At 37.2% G+C, this 20,328-nt stretch overlaps 2 protein-coding genes across 7 annotated transcripts in view; one reads left to right on the forward strand and one right to left on the reverse strand.

Moving 5' to 3' along the window:
- nxpe3 (neurexophilin and PC-esterase domain family, member 3) overlaps positions 1-8,463 on the forward strand; it is a 28,204-nt gene extending 19,741 nt beyond the window's left edge. For all 6 annotated transcript variants that reach the window (XM_067444146.1, XM_067444140.1, XM_067444142.1 and 3 more), the window contains 5 exons: positions 1,120-1,278; positions 3,876-4,645; positions 4,819-4,889; positions 5,990-6,190; positions 6,838-8,463. In XM_067444146.1, coding sequence (XP_067300247.1) covers positions 1,186-1,278; positions 3,876-4,645; positions 4,819-4,889; positions 5,990-6,190; positions 6,838-7,403 — 1,701 coding nt within the window. In that variant the 5' untranslated portion in view covers positions 1,120-1,185 and the 3' untranslated portion in view covers positions 7,404-8,463. The remainder of the gene's footprint in view (positions 1-1,119; positions 1,279-3,875; positions 4,646-4,818; positions 4,890-5,989; positions 6,191-6,837) is intronic.
- A 1,853-nt stretch (positions 8,464-10,316) lies between these two features.
- On the reverse strand, positions 10,317-20,093 carry me3 (malic enzyme 3, NADP(+)-dependent, mitochondrial). Its single transcript, XM_067444148.1, has 15 exons — positions 19,884-20,093; positions 18,965-19,149; positions 18,193-18,326; positions 16,719-16,868; positions 16,005-16,080; positions 15,773-15,934; positions 15,184-15,287; positions 14,817-14,926; positions 14,621-14,718; positions 14,093-14,206; positions 13,773-13,878; positions 12,749-12,891; positions 12,453-12,626; positions 12,225-12,323; positions 10,317-11,195 (listed from the first exon to the last, which is right to left on the reverse strand). Exons 2-15 carry the CDS (start codon positions 19,142-19,144, stop codon positions 11,034-11,036), a joined length of 1,812 nt encoding a protein of 603 aa, XP_067300249.1. The 5' UTR covers positions 19,145-19,149; positions 19,884-20,093; the 3' UTR covers positions 10,317-11,033.
- Between the last annotated feature and the right edge of the window lie 235 nt (positions 20,094-20,328).

The following is a 20,328-nucleotide window of genomic DNA, read 5'->3' on the forward strand; positions in this document are numbered from 1 at the left end:
GGAATACAAGAACAACAACAACATAAGAAATAAGAACGTTAAAAGAAGTTCCAGTTTAATTGTAGCCTAGCTGTGAGGTAATCAATTTAGGTTTAACTCACAAAATGCAAATAGCATTTTGTTTAAAATATACACTAATATGTCAAGTGCAAAATGTGTCATATCATTTTCATAAAATATGGCGAAATTATTACAAATTCAGCCATATAAATAATTAACAAATATTACTAAATAATATTACTATATATAATATTATTAAATAACAACACAAATCCTCCTTGGACTGCACAACTTTACTGTAAAACATTTTTTAAAGCTTGTGATATTACATTTGTTAAAAAAATTACATTACATATTGGGGCAGTACAGCACCATGTGTGTGGTGGTTACGGCCCTGCTTGTTTTGTGTTTTAAGCGGGTTTGGCTAATCAGGGCAATTAAAGAGAATTACTAATATTTCCCCCTTTTTTATTCATAACAAGGGTTTATTGATGATGCGTAGGCTATTATTAAACTAACCCACGACCAAAGTGTAGAATTCAGAAAATAATGTTGAGAAATCTTTTTTTTCCCCTCAAAATAATATTACTGTAACAAAGCTTTCTTTGTTTTACCTTTCATACTCACACACAAGTTGAAATGTTCCAAATGACTGCTAGCCTTTTATTTTAATGGGCTTGTGTGAATATTGTTTTAAGTTCACTTGGAATTGATATAACTTTTATTTATACTTTAATGTTAAATGACTATCACTAGTGTTTAAAGGAACTATATATAAGAAATGTATTATAAAATGATGATTGCACTACCAGTTTTGTCCACAATCTTACATACTCTTCCTTTAAAACGGAAAAAAAAAAACACATCAGTAGCTGTTTTAGTGTCAAGCTGTTTAGCCTTCATAAAAATATACCATTACAACAAAATTAAGTTGCAACTCAGTCTGCCTTGTAAATTTGTGTGTGTGTGTGTGTGTGTACACAGTGGTGGAAATTCATTAGGTGGTCTCTGGTTTGGAAAGGTTTTTTGTTTGTTATATATATATTCAAGCATGCGTGTTTGCATAAGCATTTGGATACTGCTGCTTACATGTTGTTGTGGTCTGTCTTATTTTCTTAGCATGCAATAATGGCCAGCCATGACCCACTTTAGTGTTGGACAGAAGGATGACACAGAGAGGAAACCATGGAGAAATACCTTCCCAAATATGTCCCTTTCTTTACTCTGCTGGCACTGTCAGGACTCCTATTCCTGCTGTGGAATATCACCTCGTTGGAAGTGAGTAGAAGCCTCATCTTGTGTTTTATAGTTTCTAAAACATTTATAGCTTATAGCATTTCTAGTTACTGAAAAATCAGTAACTATCTTATTTTGCAGTGTAGAAGTAGTAGTTCATATTTCATTTTTTTGTGTGAGACTTATTTTTCATCTGCTAGCTAACTTCTTAGAATATAATTTTATATATTACAATTTAGTGGTTTCTGGTCATATAACAGGATGTTTGGCAACACAATTTCATGTCAGTGTAAATATAGGATAATTCAGTTTGGAACACAGCAGTAATGTATGATTAGATCATTCACTTACTGCCATTTTACAGTTTTGTTTGTGCAAAAACATTACAGTAAAAATAAGGTCTGTTACTTTTAAAGGATTAGTTCACTTTTAAATAAACTTTTGCTGTTCTGAGACCATTTTCATCTAAAATAATGATAATTGCATATAATGCAGGTACAGCTTTTCAAAGATCAATACACTTTAATTTCTAAAGACTATTTAACACTAAAAATGGAAAACATTTTAAATAACCACAATAAATGAACAAAACAACCAAAAACAATAAAAGTAATGGACTCTCAGTCTGTTTAAAAAAAGCATTTAAATAAGTACCAAAAACAATAAATAAAATGGATGAAAACTGCAACGGATGAATGTGTTTTAGGTGCATATTAGGGATGGCACAGTTCACAAAACCCACAGTTCGGTTGGTTTCACGGTTTAAGGGTCACGGTTTTCCGTTCTGTACGGTTCTTGTTATTTTTTTTCTTTTAATCCAGAAATGTACTTCAGCATATGATATATTAATTATTCACAATTTAGGATACAGTTGTTACGATCCTCCCTTCTAGTCTAGGGGCAGGAAAGGAGGGTAACAAAAAGTTGCGGGGAGAGGATGAGAGAACTGCCATCTCCAGGTCCCAGGGCAGACACACACGGCTCAATGACACCAGTTTCAAGATAACAAGATTTATTAAATTAACAATGAGCATTAACAAACAGGACGTAAGGAGGGGAGATGCCAAAACAACAAACAAAACAGTCTTACTCAAGATTAAGGATACCTTACCTAACAAAAAGGAATAAAAGAAAATACAGAAACAATTACCTAACTCCCTTACTACACCAAAAACAGGAGAAAAGGTGGGTCTTAAAGCAAAAGGCTTCCACCTCCCTACAGTGAGAAAATTAAGGAAATAAAAATAGAATGCTGATGTTCACAGACAGCTCACATTGATTTACACTGCTCAGATTGAGTTAAGGTTAAGGAGTGCAAATATTAGCTGTAACACGTAACAGCTCACTTTGCTATACTGGTTATACACAACTTAGCTGAGACACTTCACAGCTATTTACCTGCCACTACAGGCAAAACACTATACACCATATAAGCACACAACAGCACTGGGATCAGAAGATGTCAGTCCCTCCCGCAGAGGAAAAACCTCAGTCTCTCTCGCTGACTGGAAATCTCTGGGTTCCTTTGTTCTCCACTTAACGATCTGGAACAGGATTCAGGTGACACTCATGAGCCTGTCAAGCAGACAGTAGGAGGAGCAAGAACAACAGAACAAGCACAAAATAGAATCCACACAAATGAAGAAAATAAAATAAATCCCTACGTCCCTGTGGACGTAAAACAGTATTAAAAAAATTATATATATCATAGCCTAATCATGCACAAACTGAACTTGACCATCTCTGAGGAAAGTGATATTTTGATACAGCAAGAGAGAAGACATTGATGACATGCTTTTCATTTATTTGGCAAAAAAAGGATAATATAGTATTGCTATCTCTACAAGAACGTATGTGCCTTTTTAGCACACAAAGATTGAACTGAAGAATTAACTTGCGTTTATCAAACTTCAGTGTAGATTTAAGCCTCGTTTATGCACGACGCATCTGCTCGAGCACAAGGGTGCGCGTGGCAAAAATGACGTCGTCGCGGAGTGCGCGAGACCCCATTTCGCTTGGCGTGGTGCACGTCAAATTTCGTAACTTTGTGTGTGGCTCCGCAACCGAAGAGTCATGAGTTCCAGACGAATCTCCTGGCTGAGAATGACATCTCATCACGCCGCACCCGGTCTGCACGTCGAGTATAAACACCTCCCCAAACGGACGACGCGCGCAGTCAACGAGAGGGTCATGCACGTTCATGAAGTCACGTAATATGCAATTACGTTGAAAAGGTCACGTTCGACGTAGGCAGAAGTACTGAGTCGGTGTTTCAAATGTGTGGAAGGAAGACCATATATACAAATTCAAATGTCTTTGTCTCAGTTTATCGTTTAAAACGTTTTTACGGAAACTTGTAAACACTTACTCTGTACTTCCTCCTGGGTTAAGCGTGACCTTTCAGTGTAAGTTTATTTTAAAGTTTATTTAAAGGTTTACTAAACCTTTAAAGGCAGGGTAATAAGCAGGTTTAGTCAAATACATGCATTATTTTAATATTACATGATGATCCACTTATCTTTGAAGGCCAACAATGAGCCAACACAATTTAATCTTGTGTTTTAAACTCTGAAAGACTTACCCATGCTTATCTGTATTGAAATTACACATTGAAGTTTCTGTGTTTTTGTCTCCTCCAGAGCTGGAACTGTCAGACAATATCTAACTTCTATCAGCTTCAAAACAGCATCCAGTCAGTCTTAAAGACCTCTGAATTTTTCCTACCTGTGGAGTTCAACTACTCATTCTGTGCCCACCTCGGCCAGGAGCCCTCTGCAGAGGAAGCCAGGGAGGAGAGCTATCTTCTCAAATCCATCGCCTGGCCAGAACCATCGATCCTAGGACTGCCATTGCGTCAAAGTAGCGATCCCGCACAGAGCTATTATACTATTCAAGACCCTGGAGAGCTGCATGTTGGTGGGCAGCTGGTAGTAAAGGTACAGATGCACAACTTTTTGGGCCAGCCCAAAAAACATGGTGGAGACTTCCTAGTAGCGCGGCTTCACACACCAGAACTGGTGGCAGGTGTGGTGGGGAAGGTAAACGACCACAACAATGGAAACTACACTGTATTTTTTCCACTGCTTTGGGCAGGTGTTGTGCAGGTAGAACTGACCATGATTCACTCCAGCGAGGCCGTGATGGTCCTCAGGCGACTGAGAGAGGAGCAATCGGACCGAGTGTTCTTCAAGAGCCTCTTCCGCTCAGGGTACCTCTCTGAGACCACTTTGTGTAATTTGTGTCTGCCACTCAAACAGCAGCCACTTTGCAACTACACAGACCCACAGACCGGAGAACCCTGGTTCTGTTATAAGCCCAAGATGTTGGACTGTGATACACGGATCAACCACTCAAAAGGGGGGTATAAGAAACACCTTCTCACTGTTTATGAGTCACAGTTCTTCCAAAGGTAAGTGAGAAGTTAACTACAGCAATATTTTTTATTTTTTTATTTTTTTGGCCGATGCCGATATTTACTGTTCTCAGAATGCTGATTAATTATAAATACTTCAGTTTAATGATGAAAGTGCACCTTTTTCTACTTTCTTCATGAATGACACTTCATATTTTGTTTTGTTCTAGTGGAGTAAATATCAAAATCCCAATACATTCTGCAGGGGTGGACAATGTGACTGTTCTACCTGCTACTAAAGGTAATGTGCCACATGGAATATCATATACACTAACGTTCAAAAGTTTGTTCAATAAAAGTCTCTTTTGTTCTAAAATAGTCTGCATTTATTTGAATCAAAAACAGTTTAGTCACAGGACCACTCGGCAATAAAACCACATGTTGTTGTTGTTGATTAATAACAATGGTCTTTGGCAATATGGTTCATTATGGGGGTTCTGGTTGGCAGTAAATAAAATATATCTGATTTTATTTTAAAATGGCCTTCTGCTCAGTTTGAAATAACTCAATCAACAACATTTCCTCGTTGTCATTTCTTTCCTATCTTGAACCTTAAATGGGGGGTGAAATGCGGTTTCATGCATACTGAGCTTTTTACACTGTTAAAGACTTGGATTCCCATCCTAAACATAGACAAAGTTTCAAAAACTAATGTTGGATGTTTGATGGAGTATTTCTGTGTCAAAAATACTCCTTCCGGTTTCTCACGTTTCGGAGAGTTTTTTTCGAGTATGGGTCGGCTTGACGTCGATAGAGCAGAAGGTGCTTGTATGGGCCGTACGGGCTCTTCTCCCGGTAGGGTGTGCGCGAGCGTGACTAGAGCGAGAGAGGAAATGAACGCCCATAAACACTGCTCTCAAGGTGCAGATCCACTCGTCTGTAAACACTTATGTCGTTATAGTCATATCATTTCCTCATAAACTGCGAGTAAACACACACAAATGTTGACAGGCCACTAAATACAGTATATACCACAGAGACGGACGTCCTGCTGTTGCTGTTTCTCCTGTTCAATTTATTTCAGCCTCCGAATCTGATTCTGGATCATATCTGTATTAGCTGAATCTGATCGATAGCCATGGGTTTATCCACACTTGAGGACGTCACTGCTTTGTGCGCACTCGTCATTCTTTAGCTCCGCCCACACGATACGCCTCCAGGCGCTCGTTTTTTTCCGGAAAGACTCGGTACAGCCTATATTTCTTTTATAAATATAATAAAACTAAAGACTTTTTGGAGATATGAAGGATGCAATACTACTCTATAGGTACTCAAGATTGACATGAGATTGACTGAAACTGAGTGTTTCACCCCCCCATTAATATTTCTGTTTCTTTCCAGTAAGAGCCAAAGGGATGCGCCCCAAATTCCTTCCTTCCGGGTACTACTACCAGGGATCATGGAAGCCGTTGAGTGGTGTCGTCATGCGTCAGTTTAATGACTCTTCAGTCATAACCCAGTGTCTTAGAGGGAAAATGGTGTACATGTATGGAGACTCCACTGTGCGACAGTGGTACGAGTATCTCATTGCCCGTGTTCCAGGTTAGTAATATTTTTTTAAATCTTTTTTTAGTGGCTTTGATCACATCTTCACCAACATCAACAAACCAGAGCACACAAATATTATTCACATTGAGAGCTTTTCTGATTGGTTGTCAAGGATGCAAACTTTTCAAACGTTTAGGCAGAAAATTGCCATTTTGAATACAAAATGGGTCATTTGTGATCTGACATTTTTCAAATTGGGAATGGGAGGTCTGTTTCTAGTGTTTTTTTGCTAAAATAAACGGTGGTTTAAGTTTGAAAGCAACTAAATTAAGACTGCTATGAATATTAGTATTAGCATTTTAAACTAATTTTAAATGCACTATTTAATTTACAGTACAATATAACAACTACAATAGTAATACATTTCTTTAATAAAAATGTATAGTAATAATATTAGTACTATTATCATTATATTTTTATTTAATTCATAATAAAATATATTATTATTATCATTATAGTATAGTATAAATGAATAGGTTCCATTAAAACAAAAGTGTGAATTTGTCCTGAGACAACTGTAGTAAGTAGAGAGATTTGTTTGTAGTCTGTGGTGAGTTTTTCTATACATCCTCATGCTAAAGCAGTATTTTCTTTTCCTTAGTCATATCTACAACTCACACTGTTTTATCTCAACATTATAGAGTTTAAAGAATTCAACTTTCATAGCCCGAAGAATGTTGGCCCTTACATGGCAGTCGACAGCAACCACAACATACTGTTGAGATACCGCTGCCACGGGCCGCCGATCCGCTTCACGTCCGTGCCCTCGGCTGAGATGCACTATATCTCGAATGAGCTGGACCACTTACGAGGGGGCTCGGACACGGTGGTCCTGATTAGCATCTGGTCACATTTCAGCACTTTCCCAGTACAGGTGTACATGCGGCGCCTGCGCCACATTCGAAAGGCTGTGATCCGCCTGCTGAACCGAGAACCAGCGACTTTGGTCCTGATCCGCACAGCCAATCTCCAGACTCTGGACCCTGAGAACAGCTTGTTCAACAGCGACTGGTTCTCCCAACAGCTTGACACAGTGCTCCGAGCCATGTTTAAAGGTCTGAACGCCCAGCTGGTGGATGCCTGGGAGATGACACTGGCCCACCACCACCCTCATCAGCTACACCCTCCACCTGACATTATATCAAACATGGTTAACTTTCTCCTTTCCCACATCTGCCCAGTAAAGAGAAAGAGAAAGCGGGGCTAATGGACGGCTAAACTTCTCAAGCAGTATTTGAGGGCTGTTTTATTTTGGCCCTTTTTATGCCTTTATTGGATAGGACAGTATTCACTATTTTTCAATGCAGAAGTAAGCTATTTACTGTGAATTTGCGAGACTTCTGATTCATTAGCCATTATAGTTGAATAAAAGTGCAGTAAACGGTAAAACCATTTCTGCTACAAACCAGTGTTTACATTAAAATAATATAGTAAAAAAAAAAAAAAAAAAACAGTTTGCATCAAGCAGCATAATCAGCCGTCTTTATAGCTAAAACAAAAACATGCAAGTGGATCTAGAAATGGCCGCGCTAGCTCTATCTATTCTCTACATTAAAAGAGGGCATTTACTTGCCCTTTGTTTCAAACCTGTATGACTTTCTTTGATATGCAGAAAAAGATAAAACTAATTTCATACACTTGAATCTAAAAAGTCAATTTTAATTAAAATAAAATGTTACTTTGTTGCTAAGTGTACATTTAACCAATTTGTTCAGTATTAATGTTTACCCATTTACCTCTGAATGATCCATACATATATAAATATATATATATAATATGAATGATTATTAACTTTTTGAGTGGAAGAGTTCTTTAGTCAGTTAATGTGCCTTATTTAACACTTCCTGTTTATGTGTTAATTTATGTTCCATTTTTATGTTATTTACAGCTGGAAAATTAGGACTCTTGATCCTACTATTAAAGGGTGCCACATAAGTCAGCATGGATCATAATTTCTGATATGCTCTATTGTGATGTATGACTGTAACAGCTTCACTAATGAGAGAAAATGTGGGGCAGGACGTGATTTTCTCCATCTGGAATTGATTGGATTGTAATTTGCTATCGCTGTGAACTCATGTGAATGACAGGTTGCTGGAGGGGACAGGTTATTTTCCCGCCCTCACACCGGTTAACATGTCTTCAGAGAAGAGATGTCATTACAAATGAAAGAAAATTACTTTGATTTAAGATTGAAGCTCTTAACATTCCTCATCCATCATCCAGTGTTGCTCATGAATGAACAAAATAAATTCCTTAAGCATCCATTTTGTTTCTGTTGAAACATTTGTTGAATAATCTTTGGTAGCCTACCGCAGATTAGTAATTATATATTTTTTTTACTAGCAAAATTAGTTTAAGTAAAATATATTTATTCAAATGTAGAGGCTAATCTCCCGTCGTGCCTTTTGGAAATAGTGGTTTGTTCTTTTTTTTTTTTTTTTTTATGAATGTATGCCAATCCATCAACGAAACATTAGGGTTGACCCTAACTGAAACTGAGCGTAGAGGAAACAAAAAACTGGATATTTGAGAAGTGAGTGAGCATCACATGTGAAGTATTATAATTAGCAGCTGCTGTAACTGATAATAACCACAAACAAATCTGTCTGTATTCTCAGACACCTAGTTTCATTTCAAAACTTCGATAACCTAAAAATATTTGTTCAACAATGATTTATTGTTCATTATAAACATGTTTAATCCAGGCATAAATGTTTACAATGGTCCAGGACTCCAGACTTCCCCTGGACAGTCCAGGTTTTTAGTGTCCTGGAGCTGTCCCAGTTTTACAGCACCTTAAAACACTCCACAAATACACTGCAAAAACATCCAACATAGTCTGCTGGTTGAGAAGAGAGCAATCATGTAGTGGTCATTTTCACCAACGGGGGACTAGCAACACTAATACCACTACCAACCTGAACCAGGTGAACACAACACTATTATCAAGTAGACATGTACATTTTCTGCAGAAAATGTGAGTAGTTCTTTACTATGGTTGTAAGCCCAAATCACATGTATCTGATGTTCTGATTCATACCATAGATGGAAAAAAAAAAAACATACATATCTATTTCATATGCTAGTCTATTGGGTGGTTACTTGAGTGTGGCTATGAAGATTTTAGGTAATTATTCCTTATTAGCAGCATGATAAGTTAACCCTCTGGTGCTCTTCGGTCATTTCTGACCAGAAAATGTTCTGTTTTGAAATTTTAAAAATCACTGCTTCATCGGAATGATATGAAACTTGGTGACTTTTCTTGCATTAGGTATGTAAACACAAAAAAACTAGGGATCATGATTCGAGCATGCTAATTGGTCGTTAAAAAAAAAAGTAGAGTTCATTGTCTTCGGTCAAAAATGACTGACAATAGGGAATGGAAAATCGCCAAAAACACAAATTCTCTGAATATTTGTGTACAATCTACAAATCGGTCACAATGCTGAAAAAAAGTACACAGCAGTAAAGGGGTGACACTAAACCATCAAGAGTGTGATATTGACACATCCACTCACACACACCTATAAAAAACTGAACCTATAAATCACATTTTGAATTTTTTAAAATCACAGCTTCATCTGAAAATTATAAAACTTGGTGATTTGTCTAGCATTAGGTATGTAAACACAAAACAATTGAGGGCATGATTCGGGCATGTTAATTGGTCATAAAAATTTATGTTAATAAATGTTGAAATTAACATTAACAAAGATAAATAAATGGTTTATAAGTGCAGTGTATGTTACCTAATGTAGTCAAGTGATGTTAATGAATGACCATTATTTTATTCAAGTGTTACCAAAAATTGGGAAATTAAAGTTGTAATCTTAATTACAATTTAAAAATGTTCTCGTATTGTTTAATGTGTAAAGTTATAATTGTTTTGATCCGAGTATATCCCTTTAAATTAGTTTGACAGCAAACAAAAACAATTGCTAAAGAGAAAACCACTCATTCCAAAGCCAGCTCAATATCATAACACATAAAATCCATTTTGTTTTTTGAATTGTTTATTTAAAAGTCACTGTCCCTTTAAAATCTCCTTGAATATTTGGAAATAAAATTCCATGATCAAGCTGTAATATTAATAAGCAAAGCATATTCCTAAATTCCTAAAACAATTCCACATTCTGTAATGAACAGAGAAAAATAACATACTTCTCAGGTGGACACTTAAATAAACAGATATAACCAAGCTAACCATTTCCAGTATTCATCATACGTGACAATTATGCATTTAAAATTAGACAAACTTTGGTGTAGACAACAGGAGAAACTTGTAAAAAATAAAAATCCATAGCAAAATGACAATTCACACAGCAGTCAATTGGTTAGCTACTTTACCTACCTAATAAAAATCCCTTCTTATACAAACATTCAGACCAAACAGTCTTTCATTTCTCAGTGGGAGTTGTGTACAAAAAAAATAAATCTCTCCCTACACTGATATTTTCATTTTTGCAGGAGCACTAAATAGTTGGAGTGGATACCTGGTTAAAAATAAACGAAAGAGCTGACAGAACAATAATGTAGAACAAATATACTAGAGAAGAGGACCACTGAGAAACATGCCTGATTAAAGTGGGAAAGTGCTTGTGACTTCTTCAAACATAGCTGCATTGTTTTCCCTTTGAACTGACCTTTATTTTGAGTTTGAATGAAGACTGCATTCTTTTATCGCTTTTAGCCTGCAGTGGATACATCAGATACATCAAATCAGTGGGAGAAGCTACTGTTTTAGGATTGGGTGGCCTGGAGCTGGAGTGTGTATCATCAGATGATTATGAACTGAGAAATAAGGCATGTGACTGATATGAGTATATGTAATAATCTACACGTTCTGAACCTTCATGGCATCCCCGGGCCAGCTGTATGAATCCAGAGTGAAAGAGTCGTAGTCGGCGTTATAGACATGGGATAAAACAAAGGCCTCTTTATCTTTGGGTTCAGGGTAACAGGAAGCAATGCCCTGCTTGTAGGCATGGTCCACGATCTATAGAAAAAAGGGTTTGGGAGGAAAAGTCGGTGAACAAAATTATTGCTTTACAGCAGAGCGCAGTGACAGATTTGCTCATGTTTGCTATTAAAACGTATGCAAAGACAAAAATCATCCATTTTTTATAACTAATTATTGATAATTTAAAGTATAATAGTTATATATACACACACGTGTATAACAACACACATGTGTGTGTGTTATATATATATGTTGAATAATAAATATATTATTATTACTCAACTTTTAAACTTCTATGTTTAAAAGTTTGGGATCACATACTGACCCCAAACATTTAAGCATAGTGTATTTTATTTTATTAATAAATCTCTTAAATTTAGCATGATCTCATTCCATATTTCTTGTAGGTGTTTTGGAATTTAGATTTATACCTTTCCATTGATGTATGGTTTATTAGGATAGGACAATATTTGGTTGATGAATCTGAGTGTGCAAACATTTTTTAATATTGAGAAAATCGCCTTTAAAGTTGTCCAATTGAAGACCTTAGCAATGCATATTACTACGAATAATACATTTTTTATATATTTATGTTAGGAAATTTACAAAATATCTTCATGGAACATGATCCTTACTTAATATCCTAATGATTTTTAGCTTAAAAGAAAATTTGATAATTTTGACAGATACAATGTATTGTTGGCTATTGCTACAAATATACATGTGTGACTTATGACTGGTTGTGTCACAAATAGAGTTGGCTAAGAACTAATCTCTTAGTTTAATACAATAACCACTTTGTTCTGTGTGCTAATACATTTTTATTTTAGTTCACTAACACTAGTACTAACATCTGAAAAAGTAACTACAGCACTGATTTACTGTAAAATCCGACCCGACAGCTCTTACAACCTACTTTGCTAAATTTATAAATTACTTAATTTAGCATGGTCTCATTACATGTGTAATGGGGGCCGAAATGCAGAGTTGGCTAATGAGACCTGTTTTTGAAGTCATCATCCTCATCCACATCATCATCCTCATCATATTGGAACAGTTACTGACCTTAACAGCAATTTTGAAGGACACTTCTCTGATGGTGTTCAGAGGAGGATACAGTCTACCCTCTGCCAGATTCTCCTCAGTAACCATGTCAGATATTGCCTAAAAGAGAAATCAAAGCCTTAATTTTTGCTTTCACATTGAATACATTTGTAATCGTTATGTTGTCTACTGAAGCACAAATTCACATTTACTATTGTTGTCTTTCCGTTTAGCTTTGTGTGCATTTACCTCTGCTGTAGTAAGGAAAATGTCATCTGATATGTGGCGAACACCACAGGCGATGACTCCCAATGCTACTCCAGGAAACACATAAGCATTGTTTCCCTGGCCTGGGTAGAAGCTGCGCCCATCAGCCAAAGTGACCTTTTTAAAGGGGCTTCCGCTGGCAAATATGCCCCTTCCCTGTGACACACACACATACCCTTTTAATTGATGTGAAGCATTTGGTCTAAATGGCTATATGGGATTCTATAATAAGAGACCAGTTTCATCAGTATTATTAATTTAATTTCAGTGAGGATTACCTCAGTAAGCGTGTAACACTGCTCTGCTGTGCACTCAGCTTTGCTTGTGGGATTGCTGAGGGCAAAAATAATTGGACGGTCGTTGAAACTAGCCATGTTCTTGATGATCTTTTCAGTAAAAGCACCACTGATAGCAGCCACACCTGTAGATGGGAATCAAACAGTAAAAGTGTTATGCATTTGGCATTATAAACAGAAACACATTGACTTTTGTAAAAATCTAAACATGTATGCCCCCTAATGGCTTCAATATGCCATTGCAATTCTTACAGTATATAAAAGCACCATTCTAACTATAAAACACGAGATACATCTGCAATCCTTCAGTTTCATAAACAACCAATCGGTCCGACACTCGCTGTCAAATTATTTAAATAAAACCAAGGTATGCGTGTTTAAAACAGTGTTAACTAAAACAAAAATACATTTTGACAGCTGAAATAAACTACAATAAACAAATATCAGATAAAAAATATAAATAAAATAAAAACTGTCACGTGATTTCAGCACGTGACATTGGCGATCTGAATCATTGATCGATTCACTGATTCATGGCCGTTTGACTCTTTATTTGAGGACCACGGAAGAGAAGACAATGCTGAATAAAGTCGCAGTTATTGATATTTTTGGACCAAAATGTATTTTCCATGCTTCAAGAGATTCTAATTAACTAACTGATGTCACATATGGACTACTTTGATGATGTTTTTATTCCCTTTCTGGACATGGACAGTATAGTGTGCATAGACTGCATATCCTCTGGGATTAAAATATAAAATATCTTAAACTGTGTTCCGAAGATGAACGGAGGTCTTACGGGTGTGGAACAACAATGGGGTCAATTTTATTTTTGGGTGATCTAACCCTTTAACTAATAAAATGACAAAAAACTATAATAAAATATTTATAGATAATTATAAATAAATAAAAATTATAAAAGCCATTTCAAAATATCAATAAATGCTATGATAGTATATGAATAATACTAAAATAACACTGCTAAAGAAAGGGATCAAACACTTACCAATTATAGCTGTGGGCTTAATCGTTTCCACCACTTCCTCTAGAGTCTTTATGTGTGGATAATCATGTGCAAATTCTTCCTTCTCATGATTCAGATGACTTCTCCCCTAAAAGACCAAATGACACAAAATTACAGTTTTGGTATAACGTTTAATTTTGGAAGTGTTCAAAAGGCAGTTTATTGCTGTAATTTATGCATTTACATTTCAATTAAGCCTACATACATTTGTATATTCAGATGTTGAGTAGGAGGACAAATATAGCTTAAATGAAAGAAATGACAAAAAAAGGCAAGCTAGTCTAGCCAGGTTTGATTGTTACCTTGACAATTAGGCCTTTAGAATCCACCATCCAAATCCTCTTGGCAGCCTCAGCATGAGATATGCCCTCCTTTGCCATGGCCATTATCAGTAAGTGAGCAATGCCCAAAGCAGCCTAAATCATGTGACAGACCAAACCCATCTGATAATTCTGAAACAACTTGCATAAAGGCCCATTCACACTTCACACCAAGATAACTATAAAGATATTATTTGTTTATTCTAATCGCGCGCTGCAGATTGTCATTGTCGCTTTAAATGCTCAAGCTCTTAGAGCAGAATGGATTTTGATTGGCTGTTTTTATTGTTCATCAACTGGATCAAAAATCATTATAAAAGTGATTCTAATGATATCATTGTCTTTATAGTTGTGTGGTCTCTGCTATACTTTTATATTTAGAATGATTTTTAGAACAATATCCTTATTATAGTTAGTCCTTGGTGTGAAATGGGCCTTAGACTTTTTGGGTCTTGAATTTGCTGTCTCTCAGTAAAATGTTGTAGCATCTTTCATTTGAATGAACATTACCTCTCCTGCTCCCTGAAATACGAACTTGTGGTCAGAGAGTTTATTCTTTGTGATCTTAAGAGCAGCAAGGATCCCAGCAACAGCAACAGAAGCTGTGCCTGAAAAAGGTGGAGAAATGGCTCTTGATTAAAGTAAGACAAGACAAGAATACAAATCATTACAGTAATACAATTTATATTACAGTGTGCATACTTACCCTGGATATCATCATTAAAGGTGCAATAACGGTTGCGGTATTTATTGAGAATACGGAAGGCATTGCTGTTGGCAAAATCCTCAAACTGAATTAGACAATTCATCCCATACCTGAAACGAAATAAAAATATGGCACATTTTTACAGACTGGACGTATTTCACACACATAATCTTAGTTAACTGTATACTTGAGAACCACCTAACTGAGTCTTTGAGTTAATAATATCGGATTCATGATAAATGAATTCAGACTGGATTTGTGAACTTGTTTAACTGATTCACTGAAAACATAGCCTCAAATCAATTACTTAAAAAACATGATGGTGAGTAAATTAGCTTTCATTTCAGAATATTAATATTAAACATACTTGTCAGTTACAGCTTGCATGAACTCATCAATGAGGTCATCGTATTCTTTGCCCCTCACTCTTTTGTGTTTTAAGCCAATGTACAAGGGGTCATCCAAGAGGGACTGAACAAAAACAGAACAGAAATAGGTTAAGAGAAGACAACAGGACAACCATGTTTGTAAATGAAACCTATGAAAAATAGAGTGCAGTTACAGTATGCACTACCATGTTTCGGGTCAGTAAGATTTTTTGTTTTTTTGAAAGAAATAACTTTTACTTAGCATATTGCATTAAATTGATCAAAAGTGACAGTAAAGTAAATTTAATTTATTTTAATTTTTAACATTGATAATAATAAGAGTTGTCTCTTGAGCAACAATATTAGAATGACTTCTGAAGAAACATGACACTGAAGACTAATGGCTAAATTCAAATGGCTGCAAAAAAGATTTAGATTACAATAGTTTTATTTTTAATAGTAATAATATTTTACATCATTACAGTTCTACTGAATTTTTTTTTATCAAATAAATGCTGGGTGAGCAGCAGCAACCTTGCTGATCCCAAACCTTTGAACAGTAGTTGAATTATGCTAATCTCGTTTTACCTGATTATCACTGCCTACATCTAGCAGCACAGGTAGGCACTGCTGAGGTGGCACTCCTCCACATGCTGTATACAGAGCCAGTTTGCCCACTGGGATGCCCATTCCATAGCTGCCCAGGTCTCCTAAGCCCAGGATTCGTTCTCCATCCGTCACAACTATGGCCTATTAATGCACATACAATGAAACGTCCATCTAATGGCACTGGAATGATACTTTATCAATCTGCACATACCTTAATGTCCTCCTCCGGCCATGAGTTCAGCATGGTGGCAATATGCCCCTTGTCATGGATGGTGATAAACAGCCCTCTAGAGAGAGAGAGAGAGAGAGAGAGAGAGAGAGAGAGAGAGAGAGAGAGAGAAAAGGTCCAAATCCTGTGTCCCTTAAAGCTACACTGTGTGATATGTCCCCCCCATCTAGCGGTATAAAGGTATATGACAATCCAGTGAATATTAGTTTCTGTTCCTCTCAATTCCGATTTCGTTTTAACTCCTACGGTGGCTGATTTAGTCCAAGATTAACATGGCTTCCAGTTCGACCTCGTTCATGACTGCCATCGAGTGTTAAAACGCAAAAAGTGAAGCTTGAATTTACGGGTATGTCCCTCTTTGGCTAATGTACTTTCAAGATGGAGGGCAACATGGCGACCAGCATTCGAACCCCTCACCCGTATGTATTTTCAATGGCATATTATAAACTTACGAGAATACTTTATTACTTGAAAGAAGTAAATATACATTAATGAGCACATATATTTTTGAAATAACTACGTGTTTTTAGCTAAGAATAAACTAAAAACGTTACACAGTGTAGCTTTAAGTGTTTGTTTTTTTCCCCATGAAGCTAAGAAAAACCGGTTGGACTGGTCTGAGTGTTTATAAAGCATTTGATTCAGAATAGGTCTGGGTAAACAAGTCTTTCCAGGTCCAGAATGTATATACCTTACCTTGGTCTTCTGAATGCAAGGCCATACTGTTGGCAGGCCAGGCCCACAGTAGGAGTATAAACAATTGGCATGAATTCTTCAATGTCAGAGGTCAACACACGATAGAAAAGCTTCTCATTCCTGTCCTGCAGGGTCATCAGCAATATGTATCTGTAGAGTTAGAACAGTTATTTTGAGTATGAATGGGAAATGGACTAAATATTCAACTAAATTACCGATCTGCCCGCATTGACACTATATAATAATTGAACTGAGCTCGACGATGACATTACTGTTTTCTCCAGAGCGGCTGTACAACCGGATCAAATTCGGTTGCATTATTTTTCTGTTAAAGGTGCCCTAGAATGAAAAATTGAATTAACCTTGCCATAGTGAAATAATAAGAGTTCAGTTCATGGACATCACATACTGTGAGTCTCAAACACCATTGCCTCTTATTTCTAATGTAAATCTCATAAATCAAAAACTCAACAGAAAAAAAGTGCTTCTCAACATAAACCCAACCATGACGTAAGCGTTGGGGATCATTTGCATCTGTCCAAACAAGCCGAATCTACTGATGGTAAACAAGACACTCGAAGATAGTAAAAACGTTGTTCGTTTGTTTGTTCGGCCCATTTCAAGCAAGCTTCACTCAGCGTCTTAAACTGCAGAAAGGGGCGACTATATTCCTGCAAGCAGTAAGTAATTTATCCACTTATTGACTAGCTGTTTAAACAATTTCTGATTAAATTGAAAGTTTCTTAGAGACTGCATTGTCTAGATGACAAAGGTTAATATTATTTTGCATTACAAAATACAACCGTAGATACCGTTACTTTGCTTACAGATCGTTCATGCGATCCTTCTAGCAAACGTCACCTTTTCCATCATATAAGTTAAAACGATAGTCAATTGAGATTGATCAAGCAGCTTACTTGTTTATTGGTGTTTTCAGATTTAATTACTGAAATCTGGCAACCGCACAAACGCGAACTCTCTCGCTTTTGGATGATCTAAAAACATTAATAAACAAGTAAGCTGCATTTTATCAATCTCCATTTGAGATGTTTTGCTGATGTAAAGTGTCATTTAGCCAGTCTGTGTTCTTTCAGGACGGTCAGGACTCACGAGCCGCTTCACTAAAATGCGCTGAGCTGTGAGCTGCTGAAATAAGCCAATCGGAGCAGAGCTCAACATTAATATTACATCCTAGGGACAATTTATAGGGTTGTAAATGGACCTGTAAAACTGTATCTGGACAATTTTTGCCCTTAAATAAGCCACATACCCTCTATGTAGATATCAGAGAACAATTTAACATATTGTTTCAAATCATTCTAGGGCACCTTTTAACACTGTGAAGCTGCTTTGAAAGAATCTGCATTATGAAAAGCTCTATATAAATAGAGGTAACTTGACTTGGACCAACAAAAGTATCATGGCATGGATCAGGCTGAGTTTGTCCTGGATGTTTCAACCAAAGTTTGATTACTTGTCAAGAGGGTTCATGCGTGTCTCATAGCTCTTCATGACACGAAGCACTTGGACATCCTGAGAGAGGAAACAGGGAGGAAGAAGGCCATGGATTCCCAGCTGCAACCTCTCCTCCAGGGTGAACGCCATGCCCTGTTAACAGCACCATAACGTCATTAACAACATGTGACAGCTGCGAATGTAATAGAAAAATGCACACTCCTCCTACAGTCCGGTTGGAATACGAATTATCCCCTTGCAAGTGCGTCTGCGCTGGGCAAGCCTCCAGCTTAGGGTAGATGCATCACATGTTGGATCTATTTATTTCTGACCAATGGGAAGTAAGCATGGCCACCCTCCCCTGTTATATTCTCCACTCACTGTTTACGTCTAACTGTTTCCATTCGACATGGCTTTTGAGTTCTACAATTTTAATCATACCCACTCCTCATCCTGTATCTCATTCGGACTAGAACGCCTTGTCAAACAGGATAAAGAATGTGAAAAACATGTACATAGACACATTTCCATGACCTAGTCAAAAAGTTATTTGCAAAACTCTTGAGTAATATCCTGCAACAATCCTGCACTCTTAATGCTTCATAATGCTTGTTGGCAGGGGTCAAAGGCAGCCTTTGCATTTAGATTAAAGATCTCACAATGCCACTTTCATATTTTCTTATCTCTGGGGACTTTAGCATTACTAAATGTTATAAAATCAAAGCAACGCCTGATGACAATCTAATACCCGCTTTGTCACGTACATCACGTTGAGCCCTAAAGTTGCTTACTTTGTTCAAGTGGGGGTTCCTGGTGATATCATAGCCTCGTTTTTTGGTGAAGACTGTGCCCTTGGAGCTCACGCCTGTGTGACAGACCCTCACTGCCCCTAAGACAGCAGGTGGGAGAGACAGGGGACTGGAGAAAGCCCTGCACAGCGCCAGCACACTCTTACCCGAGAGAGAGTTCATGATTCCTGCAAAAAGGGAGAAAATGAATTATGGTAATCATGGTTTCCACCACCACAGGGGTCAGTTGCAAACAGTCACTATGTTAAGACTGTATCTTAAGAACTAGTCTGACCAACAGTCAGTTAACCAAGGTTAAAAATATTTTCATATTCAAATGATACGCATCTAAGTTACCTGTTTTAGTAGCGGGGGGAGTGGGGGAGATTATCAATATACTAGTTGATACTAGTCTAAGAAATGTTAGCAACTGGTCACAGTTCAGCCTGGTTAAATAGCTGGTTTTTAGCTAGTAGACCACCTTAGACAACCCAAAAAAGCAGCATCAACAAACCAGATGTTTTTAGATGTTCAAACTGGTTTTGTAACGTTAGTTGATCATCCAACTAATGACCTGTACAAAATTAAGATGGGTTTTCCAACAAAATGTCATAGCAATCATAAACTGGGGCCACCATGGTATGTTTTTTATTATAAAGGGCTGCCGCGGTGCAAAGAAAAAAAATATTACGGATACAAATTTTGCAGGTTCATCAACTTCGTCCTCTCCGACTGTAAACAAGGCCTTTATAGGCAGAACACAAATAGTCACATGCATGGATTATTGTATTATGATTTCTAGAAGTTTACTACGCTTTTCCAGTTAAACAACAATAAATGTTTGAGGCCAACTGCATGTTACAGCGAGGTTCAGCATTGTCATTGTTCTGCAAGACATTTGTTTACAAGCAAAGCCGCGTACCTGAGAACAGCCTGTCCACCGGCACCTTCTGCTTCACTAGGTTTAATCCAAACGCTGACTTGCTCCTGGCTGCTGCTGCTGCTGCTTGTCTCCACTGGCGTGCGTTATCTGTAGATGATGTTGAAATCGACCGATATAAGCGATCTAGGTTTGTTTGACATTGGCACTTTCGCTTCCCAAAGCTCTCGCCTAGGGCCCGCCCCCATTTTGATAAAAATGGCCAATAGGATGAGGCGATGCAAATGACGGCGTTCCACCGAGGATTTGTATGCTTTTCGGGCCCTGCGTGGTCTCGTCTGGCCGCTCCCCCCGTCTTTTTATTTGTTCAAACCAAACCCTATGGTTCAAACTTTTGCATTAAAAATAAGCAGAATAAAAACAGACACGTTATCGTGTACGTCGCTCGGAAAAGACTCAAACATGTTATTATACATTAAGTTGTGTG

This window comes from Pseudorasbora parva, chromosome 5 (assembly GCF_024679245.1).
Source record: "Pseudorasbora parva isolate DD20220531a chromosome 5, ASM2467924v1, whole genome shotgun sequence".
Taxonomy (NCBI): Eukaryota; Metazoa; Chordata; class Actinopteri; order Cypriniformes; family Gobionidae; genus Pseudorasbora; species Pseudorasbora parva.

What these genes read in the sequence shown, in the direction of transcription:
- me3 (XM_067444148.1), bottom strand. Translation starts at nt 19,144, where the DNA reads ATGAACTCTCTCTCGGGTAAGAGTGTGCTGGCGCTGTGCAGGGCTTTC. An exon ending in GGAACCCCCACTTGAACAAA is followed by an intron (nt 18,327 to 18,964) that starts GTAAGCAACTTT and finishes TGCTGTTAACAG; the next exon opens with GGCATGGCGTTCACCCTGGA. An exon ending in TTTTCCTTACTACAGCAGAG is followed by an intron (nt 12,324 to 12,452) that starts GTAAATGCACAC and finishes TTTCTCTTTTAG; the next exon opens with GCAATATCTGACATGGTTAC.